The sequence below is a fragment of the Micromys minutus genome, assembly GCF_963924665.1.
Source record: "Micromys minutus genome assembly, chromosome: 18".
Taxonomy (NCBI): Eukaryota; Metazoa; Chordata; class Mammalia; order Rodentia; family Muridae; genus Micromys; species Micromys minutus.
In genome coordinates this window covers 32,517,483-32,529,076 of record NC_137953.1, presented here as the reverse complement: position 1 = coordinate 32,529,076, position 11,594 = coordinate 32,517,483, and the positions used below count along the sequence as shown (strand labels likewise).

Genomic DNA, 11,594 nt, shown 5'->3' with positions numbered 1-11,594 from the left:
TCTAGAGCTCCTCCTTGTAGCAATCTTCAGAAGCCCCCACCTTTTACTCAGAGTATGGGCAGAGGAGGGATGGGCATTAAACACAGAGCCTTGCATATACCAGACAAGTGCCTGCCACCAAGCTACAAACCCAGAACTTTCCCTTTCAAAATTCTTTTTATTTATTCAGTGTGTGTATACACAAACACATACCACAACAAATGTGTGGAGGTCAGGGGACAACTTCTGGGAGTCAGTTCACTCCCTCCACCGTGTGGGTCTCTGGGATGGAATGCTGGCTCAGAGCAGGCTCCGACACCTGCCCTCAATGTCTCACTAGGTTCTCCAGGCTAGCCTTGAACTCACTCTGTAGCCCAGGTTAGCGTTGCCCTCCTCCGGTCTCAGCCTCCATGGTGGCTGAGATGACAACCCTGCACCAAGTCAGTCTCTTCTCGCTCACTTGGTTTTGAGCACTTGTCATTTGTTTTGACAGCCAGGCTTGAGGCTAAATGACTTTCGACGATGTGCAAACAAGCTCAAAGGACAAAGAGTTGCGGGGTGGTGAATCTTCAAGAGAATGTGAAATCCCAGAAATGCCTGGTACATGGTAGTGCTCATTAAATATGCTGAAGGACCAAAATGCTGTTGTTACACAAGAATTCCAGTGTTTGGAGAAGGGAAATAGTGGGATAATGAGCCAAACAGTCCATGCAACAGCCTCCTTCAAGCTCAGTGCCCCAGAGGCCAGGTGGGCAACTTCACAGAGAAGCTGGGTTTTAGTGAAGCAGAGTCGGGGGGGGGGGGGGGGGGCTTCCAATAGTCCGGCAGCAGAAGGGTTGCCGTTTTATAGCCACACCCACAGTAGTCAACAGTCACCTACTCATTCTCAGCCAGAAAGCAAAACCTTACACACATTCACGCCCTTGGCCTTACTGCAAAGGTGGCTTCCCACAGCCCCTCACCGGGTCGTCTCGTTCCTGCTCTGGGACTTTGCTTTTGTGATGCACTTTTGCAATTGGAACTCCCCCAACCACTCAGATGCAGCATACTGTGGCCTTGGCACAAGACCCTGGGTTTATAGACCCTCCTCCCCCAGCCTTCAACTGCTTCTTCCTTCCTGAAAGTGTTATCCAGGCATCCCGATCACCTCCTCTCAGGGTCCTTCCCTCATTGCCTGTGCTCCACCCCAGCGTTTGGTCCAAAGCCTCTCTTTTTCACTTCATACTCACTTCTTTGGAGGGTGGGCCCTTAATACCTAATAGCTTCCAGAATGCAGATAGTTTTCAGACCACCCTTCTTCAGTTTGCCTTATCCTGAGCTCTGTACCGATATGGGGTACTTTCTACAAGTCAACTTCAGCAGGTCCAAAAGACTGCTCTCCCAGCATAAGTACACTCCCCTACCCTGTGGACCCTTCTCCGGGGAAGGCTGCTGTCAGTTTGCCAGCTAAGCAGAAGTCAAGCCCCACTGGTTCCAACATGCTTCTTAACAAGTCCTGCACCATCTGACTAGTGTTTTTTGAATTCAACACTTCTCCATCTCCTCTGACACGCCCATAGTCCAGGGTCCCCAGCACGTGACTGACGCACAGGTCTCCAGTCAGTCTTTCTAAAGGGTTGGAATATAAACACCTCCATGTTTCCACCCTGCTTAAACACTGCTGCCCAGACTTTTTAAGTGCAGCGGGAACTACTGTACAACGCAGTGCCCACAGCCTTTCTGGTTCCCAAGTCAGTTACTTCTGCTCTCCTTTCTTGTGTTGACGACTGCAGCTACAGCTCTCTTGGATTGGACCAAATCTGGGTCTTCCACTTCCATCCAACCTCCTACCTGTGCTTCCCATCATAGGCTGTTGACTATTCGAATCTCCTGACTATTCTTGGACTTTTGGGTCTCTACTCTGCCCTCATGGAGTCCACTGTATTGGCTAGAGTTTGGTTTTATTTGTTTTGTTGCCAACTTGACAAAGTTAGGAACCTCAACTGACACAACCCATCAGACTGGCCTGTGCAGGCATTTTCTTCATTAGTGGTTGATGTGGGAAGGACCTTCTCTGTAGGCAGTGCCACCCCTAGGCAGGTGGTCCAGGTTTTTTAAGGAAGCAAACTGAACGAGTCATGAGAACAAGCCAATAGGCAGTATTCCTCCCTCCTTGGTCTCTGCTGCAGCTCCTGCCCTGACTTCCATGAACGACGCACTGTGACTTGAAAGTATAAAACAAATAACCCTGCTCAAGGTCAGTATTTAATCACAGCAACAGTAAACACAAACCAGGAAGCCCACTTAAGCTGTGATGGAAGGATCCTTGCTAGCTGGCTCCTGACCCTTCCCAGTGCTTAGCACCCAGGAGACAGTTGCCTTGGATATTTTTGTTGTTAGTAGTCTAGTAATAGGATGGAAAGGAGTCTCGGTTTTCATCAACACCAGCTCCCATTTTAATGAGAAACTGAAGTTCCAGGAGAGTAAAAAGGATTCCCTCCAAGTCCTCTATGAGGCTGAATCCAAAGTAGTTCTCTCTAAACTCATACCCCATGCCCCCACTGCTCCCTCACTGACTGTTATCCCCAGCTGGGTGTACAGTTGCAGTGCCTTCAGCCTCTCAGCCTCAAGCACTCCTCACAAGGACAACTTGTTGGAAAGCGATATAGAAACAGCCTTTAAAGGGCTGTTCAAGAACTGCCTCCTGTACCTCCTAGGCAGGTGCAGGTAAGGATGCTTCTGGGAAACCTCTTGAAGGGCTGCAAACAGGTGGTATGGAGCTGCAGCGCCTACAGTAACAATGCTGGTCCCCTGGGAACAGCCTAAGAGCTGCCTGTCCCCTTTGGTCCTCACCTACTCCCTCCAAGCCAGTTTTCTGTGCTACACACACACACACACACACACACACACACACACACACTCGCAGGAGGACCATGGTAGTTGTTTGGCATCTGTGCACATTACACTTTGGTTAGGAAGAACCAGCTGGATAAGTGTACTTCCCTGGACTGACAGGAAAGGTCTTTTCCTGTGGACAGAGGTGGCAGCCAGTACAAAGAGTCAGGCTTTCCTCCCCTGGCTCAGTTAACAACCCCAGAGCTTCAGATCTGAACTTTAATGAACTTCAAGTACATAGATAACTATTTCTTCCCTCTATCCAGAGGCTTCCTGCTCAGTCAGTCTCCTCTTGACCTGGTTGATCCCCAGAAATCTCTGGTTTTCAGTGTGGTATCTGCAAGGATAGTATCTGTGTTCTTTGTCATAACTGTCAAGAGCTAAGTACGTTTTTTCATACTTCTCAACTAACATTAAAGAAAGTACAATGACTCAAGTGTTCTGGTGCTTTGGTAGCAACCTAGGTGTGAATGTTGAAAACCCACGAAGTTTCCAGGCATGAGTCTCCCAAATCTGTCCGGAAAGGCAGGATGAGGGTCAGAACTCCGCTTAGAAGAAGATTGGAGGCGGTACCACCTCGGAAGGATTGGACCAGGCGGGAACAGAGAGGTTTGAGGCTGAGGCTGGGAGGGCCGCTTCCCCATGGATGCGTTGATGTCGCACAAGGTGGGTCTTTCGGCTGAAGCTCTTGGCGCACTGAGGACAAGAAAAGGGGCGGGAGCCCGTATGGATCGCCTGGTGGCGGACCAAGTTGGTTTTGGAGCTGAAGCAGCGGGCGCAAACGGCGCAAGCGTGGGGGCGGCTGCCAGTGTGCACTGCCTGGTGGCGGCCCAGATGAGATTTGCGACTGAAGCGGCGGCCACACTGCGCACAGGCAAAAGGTCTGGCGCCGCTGTGGGCCCGGGAGTGGGCGACTAGATTGGGTCGTGAGCCGAAGCGGCGGCCACACTGAGCACAGGCAAATGGCCTTTCGCCCGTGTGCACGCGCCGGTGCCTGGCCAGGTGCTGCCCGTGGGCGAAGCCGCGCCCACAGTCGGGGCAGAAGAAGGATCGCTCGCTGGAGGTGGTGCGCTGGGGTGTCTCGGGTCCCGAACCCGGGTCACAGTCAGGCGCGTGGGGAGTGCAGGCGGAGGGCTCGGCGGCGGCCGGGTCCACGTTGGTGCCGAGTGCACATTCATCGCACCCAAAAGGACGACCCTCGGTGAGATGCAGACTCTGGTGCGTAGCGAGGTTCTTTTTCCAGCCAAAGCTCTGCCCGCAGTGAGAACAAGCGAAAGGCTTGGGTCCAGGAGGGGAAGGAGTAAGAGACGCGGTCGGGGAGTTGGGGGTAGCAGGAATGTCGGAAGAGGACCGGGTGCGGCTGGCAGCATCATGCACCCTCTGGTGCCGCACCAGGTGTTGCTTGTGTGTGAAGCTGCGTGTACACTGTGTACACTGGTAGGGCCTCTCGCCCGTGTGGATACGCTGGTGGCGGATCAGGTGTGTCTTTTTGCGGAAACGCTTCTCGCACTCCGTGCAGGGGAAGGGCCGCTCTCCGGTGTGGGTCTTCTGGTGTGAGCCTAGGTGAATCTTCTGGCTGAAGCGTTTGCCACACTCAGCGCACGGATAGGGACGCTCGCCAGTGTGAGTGCGCAGGTGGCGGGTCAGGTGGGCCTTCTTGCTGAAGCGCTTATCGCACTCTGAGCACGGGAAGGGACGCTCTCCTCGGTGGCTGCGTTGGTGCAGGAGCATATGAGCGCGCTGCGTGAAGCTGCGGCCACAGTCCGGGCAGGCACAGGGACCCTCACCCCGGTGCAACCTCTGGTGCAGCCGCAGAGTTAGCTGATCCCGGAAGCGCCGCTCGCATTCCTCACAGCCATAAGGCTTCTCAGGGATGGGGGCCCACCCCGACAGCGCGATTCCACCCAGTGTCCCCGGAGTTCCAGGCTCCAGTTTGTATGCAACAGCCAACTGGCCCAAGTCAGGAGTGGGAAAAGGACTGGGGAGGAAGGAGAGATGCTGGGGCCATTCCACCTCCTCTGCCTCCTGGTCCTCATCCTCTACTTTCACCTTCCGAATCATCCATTCCTCCCCTGAGCAGTCAAAAAGAAAAAAAAAAAGAATTGTGTGAAAGCCCGTTCATGGTCATATTCATTTGCCAGCAGACTCCTCACTTGCAGACTGGCTCCTTTTTGTACCCTACTCAACGCTTCCCGGGAATCAGTAAACCCCAGTTCTTTCATCCTCTTTCTGTTCCCTCTGCAGCCAGAGCTGCGGGCAAACATGGTCCCTCCTAGGGCTTTTCTCCCAGGCTGGCTAGCCCCTTCACCCTTCCTTGAATCCTTAGTAGACACCCTGCCCCCTGCTCCCTCCAGATCAGAAGGGCTGAGTACTTCTGAACTTCCATCCTTGTGGAGGATGCCCACTATCATCCTGGCCCTCCTGTGTGTCCTTCAAACTGGCTATAGTGTCAACAAATGCTTGGCCTTCGTAGACCTATTCCCAGCCAACTTTAACCACAGGAGGCAGGATAGTCTTGGAACCTCAGTGCTTCTCCCTTTGTTTACTCCCTAGGCACCAGGGCACCCCTGTGCTCCATCCTGCCTTCTCAAATGCTCCTTCTACTGCTCCATCCCCTTTGGAACCACTATTCAGCTCCCCTCCTCCTGCTCTACAGGACTGGCAAGTCCCATTAGGAAAGAAGCTGCACTTGGGAGGCAGAGGCAGGTGGATCTCTGAGTTCGAGCTAGCCTTGTCTACAGAACAAGTTCTAAGATAGCCACACACACCACCACCACCACCAAAAAAAGAAAGAAAGAAACTGGAGTTGACAGGATCAAAGGAAGAGTGAAAGAGTTAAGGGATAGAAGACCAGACTGGAGTTTACAGGCTGGGGGGAAGGGAGACTGCTGAGTGTTCAGCCACTGGGAGAAGTAGGGTGAAGCCTCAAGGGGAGTCTCAACCCAAGGGCAGATTCAAGTTCCTGGGGAATCCTCACAAAATGCATCCATGCATGCAGAGGAATCCGTTCTCTTCCTTTAAAGCCCTCTCCCCCTGCCCCCAGTGAATCCTGTCTGAGAAGAGTTGAGCCACAGGATCCGAGTGCTGCCTGGCCCTGAAAGCCTGAGCCTTGCTCATATTACACAGACTGCATTCACTCCCAGTTTCTAACTCACTGGTTCCATATCACTGTCTGCTCGGTGACGTCACTTCCCTCTTCTGCTTGCCACTCCTCTGCTCAAGAAACAGCAACAGCTCCTGGTTCCGCACAGCCCCCCACATTCCTAGTCCAGCCTCCTTTTCACCCAGGTGTGAAGCTTTGTTCCTCACTAGGCGGCTCTTCAACCTGTCACATATCACCTTTCCTGCTTCCTGCCTGGAAGTCCTTTCTCAGCCAAGCATGTCTTCCCCTCCTCCACCCCACTTACAACAGCTGAAATCCATGCTTCTCTCGCAATGCAGTACACCAAGCAACATTTTGGCATGTCCAGCACATAAAGATCCTTTACCATAAACTCCTATAGCAACTGCCGTTACTATTAGCTTCTGTGAGCCTGTGACTATGTACCGTTGATTAATTATTTGTTTTGCCTCACAGCAGCCCAGCTCTGGCTTAGCTTCTGGAATGGGAGACATCTTGAATTCTAAAATCAGCTCTATTTATTTGAGGCCAACTAGAGATTAGGCAGTGTGCATGTGGCATCACAAAGCTTCACACTAGCCATGATGTTACCATCACCCTGATGATAGGTGAACAAACCACCCCTGGAGTAAACACAGCATCCTGCCCCAAGAACATTCAGCAGGTCAGTGCAGAACAAGGGTTCAACCCAGGTCTGTGCAGCTAGATGCCCTGTTTTTCCCTGCCATACTCAATACCTTTGTGCAGTATGCACTAAATAAACCCTTGTTGAGTTAGTGATGCCATTTAATCAAGCGATGATGAATGGAAGAATTGTGTGTGTGTGTGTGTGTGTGCGCGCGTGCTACAGACTGGGAGCCCAGTCATCTGTACTGTACGGAAGAACAGCAGAGATTTGGGGAAAGGAGCAGGCAGTGTAGAGACAGTGTACACACTAATGAACACCTTGTATCTTTGTGGCAATTATAATCCAAGAGAACAACAGCATGTGTGAATGAGGTGAGAGGGGATGATGGGGGAAGTTGGGACTTCCAGAAGTGAGACACACTTCTCTGGTACCTTCCTCTTCCACTCCACTGTCCACAGTTGTGAAACTGCTTTGGAGCTCTGAAGTACTACAGAAGAAAAGGGAGAGGGCCTGCAGCAGAGCTCTCTCCTCAGAGAGAAACCCTGAAATTGGTTGGGTTCCTGTTCCCTTCACCTGATCCTCTTAAAGCATCAAGAAGACTCACCTGGGACAGAGCCTGCAGGCTCGGCCTTCTGAGGGGTACAGGCCTGGATGCCCTGTTCTGTATGGATACCTTCCTTCTGACCAGGGGTCTCATGCCCTGAAAGAGAAGAGGATGCCCCAAGGACTCCAAAAACATCATAGATGGAAGGCAAACCCTATTGGTACTAGAAAGCAAGCATGAACTCCCCAAAGATTTCTGTCCTACATCATACCTGCAAAAGCAAATTCCCAGTAGCAGAAGCAGATGCTAAGGGTGGACAGGAGCCACAGCTATGAGGAATTTCTGAACTATGTGTTTTATAATGAGATGGAAGTAAGGAAGGGAAGACCTGAGCAGTTAGGCATCTCAGTCCCAAGGCAGAACATGTAAGGAGAATGGGAGAAAGCCAGGCTAGATTTTTCCTTAGGCCTTCCTGCCTCATCCCACCTGCAGCCACCCAGGCCCCTCTCACTGTGTCATATCACCCCTAGAGCACTTTCTATCTTCTAAGGTAGTTTACAATTTACCATGCTTACATTTCTTGTTGGGTTCTAAGATTAAATTCCACGAAGGGAGGGACCTAGGTTTAGGTAATGCCTAAGGTATTCCAACTGTCCAGAACAGCATCCAGCAGAGCGTGGCCTGTGGAATAAGGAATATTCTCTCCAGAGTCACCCTCTAAGGTACCCACGTACCTGAGCATGAGTGAAGTGTGCTCTCTTCTCTAGAAGATATCTTCTCCTGGGCATTATTGAACCCATCCCTGGGCTCACTTTGGGGAGCCATCTCTGTCTGTCCCACTGAGAATCCTGTTATAGGCAAAGGGAGGAGTTCAAATGGAGCTTCTAGTATTGAACTGGTATCAGAGATGGGGCATTGTCCCAGCTGTTTTGGATAAAGACTGCCCAAGCCAATTCCAGTGCTGGCAGAGGAGATGGCTCAGTGGGTAAACATACTTGCCTCTACACCTCATGATCTGCATTTGGTTCCCAAAACCCACATGGTAAGAAATAACTCAGAAAATTGTTCTCCCATCTCCACACGAGGCACACGTAAATAATAAATTAACATGTAAGTGCAGCAAGTTGTTTTGTTTGTTTTTAGCTTCCAGTTCCCTGTGAATCCTACGCACACATACAATCTGGTATTATCATCCTGCTCTGGTCACCGAGACATATAATGGGGACCCAAAAAGAGGTCTGCCTCTCCAGGCCGCCATGGTTTGGGGCTCAGAGTTGTAAACTCCTGAGGATGACACAACACTGCTACACTTAGGATGCCTAGGAACTCCCACCCTCCTGGTTCCTTTGTCCCCACTCACCCAAGGAGTTCAGGGCCTCCAGGGTCTCTCTCATGGCCACCAGGAGTGGCTCTCCTAGGTGATCAGGCCACAGACCCTAAAAAGACAGCCCTGTTCAGATTCTTCCTCTCAGCTATCCCCAAGAACACCAAAGTGATGTCCTAGGCACAGGAGAGGGAACTAGGGAAATTGAATTTGGAACAGAGGCCTCTGGAGATGGGTACCCAATCACGTGGAATCTTCTGCAAACTCTGGTTGGCTGTGGATATCAGCCCCTGTCCTCACCTGTCAAGTCTTTAAAACCATCTCCAAGTCACCAGCTATCAGTCACCACCCACTGTGTCTTTACCAAGGGAAGTACAGGGACGACTTAATTCTCTGGACCAAGATGGGGAGTGGGAAACTACGAGTGGACCCTTCAGCCCCCCCACCCCCCAACCCGGGCAGGAGTGAAATAAGAACCACAGGGAAGGGGGGAGGTGAACAAGGGCTCTTCCAAAGGTAGTAAATGATTCTGACTTCCTCCTCTCCCTAAACCCCTGCCTCAAAGACTCACAACCCCCATAGGACAAACCAGGCGAGGACAACCCCCACACCAACCCAGGACACTCCCCGATTTTTTCACTTCCCTGCTCCTCTTCCAACCGGTTCTCTGCCCCTCCTTTAGCAGACTCCCCTCCCCCCTCCCTGGCAGCCTTCCCTCTGCCCCTCCCCTCTCTCACAGCCTTCCGCCCTCTCTCCCCAGCAAATCTGGCAGCCTTTTGGGGCTCCTCCTCCTGCCCCGCCCCTTTGGCTCCTCCTTTGCGCGCACCCGTCGGGTCAACCCCCAGGGGCCCCCTTCGAGTCGGCCCTCGGCAGCTACGGCCTCTCCCGACCCTCCTCTCCCAGCAGTCTTGGGCAGCGCTCCCCTCCCCCTTCCTCCGGTGCCCGCCCGCCTAGTTCTCCCCACGCCACCCCCTCCCCGGGCTGCACACTCCCTCCCTTCCTTCCCCCTCCTCTTTTCCTTCCTCCCCCCCCCAACTCCCGCCCTCCCCTTCTCAGCTGCTCTCCCCCATCCGCTTGCCCCTCCCCTCTCCTCCCCCACTCTGGTTTCTTTTCCTTCTTTCCTCTCCTCGGTTCCCTCCCCCTCCCCCACACCATCCTCCCCTCTGCTTCCCTCCCGCTGCTCTCCTTCCCCCCTCAGCGGCCCCCGCCTCCCTTCCCCCTCTGCCTACCCTGCGGGCTCGGGCTCCGCTTCTCTCCCCTCCCGGTCCCCAGCCTTGTTCTTCCCCTCCCCCTCCGAGTCCGCTCCCTAGCTTCCAGGTCTCACGCCCCCCACCTCGGGGGAAATCCAAGCTAACCCCGCAGTCTCTGGACCTACTCCCTGGCTCTGCCCCTCCCCATCCCCCTTTCTTCCCAACACACCTCCCTCTCAGCAGCCCCCCTTGCCCATTTCTGTCCCCACTGACTTCACGCCCTCTCCAGAGTTTTCCTTCTGACTAGACTCCCCCCAATCCCCGCCCCTGTTAGAGCTCCGGAGTCACTCTGGGTCCCGGCCCCCTGCCCTGCACTAGGCTCACCTGTCAGCGTCCTTCGCTCCAGACCAGCCCCATCCCTGAGCCCGTTTCCTGCCCCTTCGCGCAGGACCCTTCCTCTATCCCAAGGAACCCTACTCCCGCTCCTTGGGATCCTCCCCGCTGGCCCCTCCCGCCCTCTTCCCACCTGCTCCCACCCAGCCTCTCCTAGTCCTTGCCCTCCCCTCCAGTTTCCTAGTATCTTCCTCTGCGCCTGGACCCTCCCTCCTGACTCCCTTCCCTCCCTCTTAGAGCCCCCGCCCCTCCCCCACACTCGCGTCTGCGCGCCCCTTCCCTCGGGGCTGTCACCTGCCGTGAGCTGACAGGGCTTGTAAAGCTGATTCTGGGTGGCGGACGGAGGCGTCTGTCCCGGAGCCTCGGTGTTCTTACCTGGCGGGCTCCTGCGGCTACGTGCCGCGGCCCACTTGGGGACCCAGGCGCTCGGGCCTCCGGTCCCGGGCGGCCGTTTGCACAATGGCGCCGGCTGCCTGCAGCTTGGGTGCGGGCTGCCCGAAAGACTCCGGGACTGACAGCCCTGAAACTTCGCGGGGAGGGGAAGGAAAGACGCGGAGGGAGAGGGTGCGGGGCAGCGTTGCGGGTGATGGGGGAGGAACCCGGGAAGCGGGAACACTGCTTCGAGGCACCAGGCTAAGGCTGAGGGTCTTCGAGAGACCCGTCGCGGGAGGGTGCACTAATGGGCTTCAGTGCAGGTGACGGTCTGAAGGCAAGATGCCCGGAGTGTGGAGATGGAAAGTGGGAGCTTAGGACGGAGGAAGGGCAGAGGGGAGAGGAAGGAGAAGAGGCTAGGAAGGAAGGGCACTCGGGCTAGAAGGGAGGGTGCTCACAGCCTAGGAGGGAGGAGCTGGGGAAAGGTGGAGCGCGGAACGGGGTGGTGGTGGTAGTAGTGAAGAGTTGGGGGGGGAGCAAGTAAAGGAGGGGGCGTGTTTGGGGAGGAGAGTAGTGTGTGCATGGCTGTCTTTTAAATCGCCAGTGGCAGCCGAGTATGTGGTAGCGCCGCGGTCCCGCGGGAGAGACTGTCTGGCCAACAGAGATTGGGAGAATCGGTCAAAAAACTCTCCACAGGATCCACCCAGACCGGAGGACAATATCCAAGTCCCGCTGTGCGGGCTGAGGATTAAGAACCAAGCTGAGAGGGAAAGGAGAGGGCTCTCAAAGTAGAAAATGGGGAGAAATAGAACCAAGTCCCCGACTGAGACGGCTGGACAGGCTTGGAGGCTGCAGGGGGTGAGGCTGGGCGTGGGCGTGGGAGTGTTGTCCGTGGGTAAGAAAACCTCCTAGCGTTAGGTGTGGACCTCTCCCCAGACTTCCACTGTTTCTGTTTCTGAGTGTAGGTACTTCTGGCCCATCCACCTCTGCTCCACAAGACACCCTCTTCCAGTACTGAAACTAGGCTGGATATTCCATGCTCTGCGATTTTTTTCCCCTCAAACTCCCATGGGCTCCCATTTCCGCCTGCCTGCCCCTGTAGAGGAAAGGGCAGATCCAAGTTACATTTCTCCCCAACCCAAGCTTCCCTTGTCAGCCAAATTGCAGAA

The 11,594-nt window shown here is 54.2% G+C and overlaps 1 protein-coding gene across 3 annotated transcripts; it reads right to left on the bottom strand.

The window, feature by feature from the left end:
* Positions 1-219: 219 nt before the first annotated feature.
* On the bottom strand, positions 220-10,754 carry ZNF467 (zinc finger protein 467). 3 transcript variants are annotated; one of them, XM_080932015.1, is made up of 5 exons: positions 10,429-10,754; positions 8,507-8,582; positions 7,881-7,994; positions 7,207-7,302; positions 220-4,925 (listed from the first exon to the last, which is right to left on the bottom strand). In XM_080932015.1, exons 2-5 carry the CDS (start codon positions 8,538-8,540, stop codon positions 3,403-3,405), a joined length of 1,767 nt encoding a protein of 588 aa, XP_080788141.1. In that variant the 5' UTR covers positions 8,541-8,582; positions 10,429-10,754; the 3' UTR covers positions 220-3,402. The 3 variants fall into 3 exon arrangements, with proteins under 3 accessions (XP_080788141.1, XP_080788140.1, XP_080788142.1); XM_080932014.1 differs by lacking the exon at positions 10,429-10,754 and adding an exon at positions 10,045-10,064; XM_080932016.1 differs by lacking the exon at positions 8,507-8,582.
* Positions 10,755-11,594: the final 840 nt, after the last annotated feature.

Coding starts and splice junctions, on each gene's coding strand:
- ZNF467 (XM_080932015.1), bottom strand. CDS start 8,540: ATGAGAGAGACCCTGGAGGCCCTGAACTCCTTGG. Junction 7,995..8,506: donor GGAGGCCCTGAACTCCTTGG/GTGAGTGGGGAC, acceptor TGCCTATAACAG/GATTCTCAGTGGGACAGACA. Junction 4,926..7,206: donor GCCTGCAGGCTCTGTCCCAG/GTGAGTCTTCTT, acceptor TTGACTGCTCAG/GGGAGGAATGGATGATTCGG.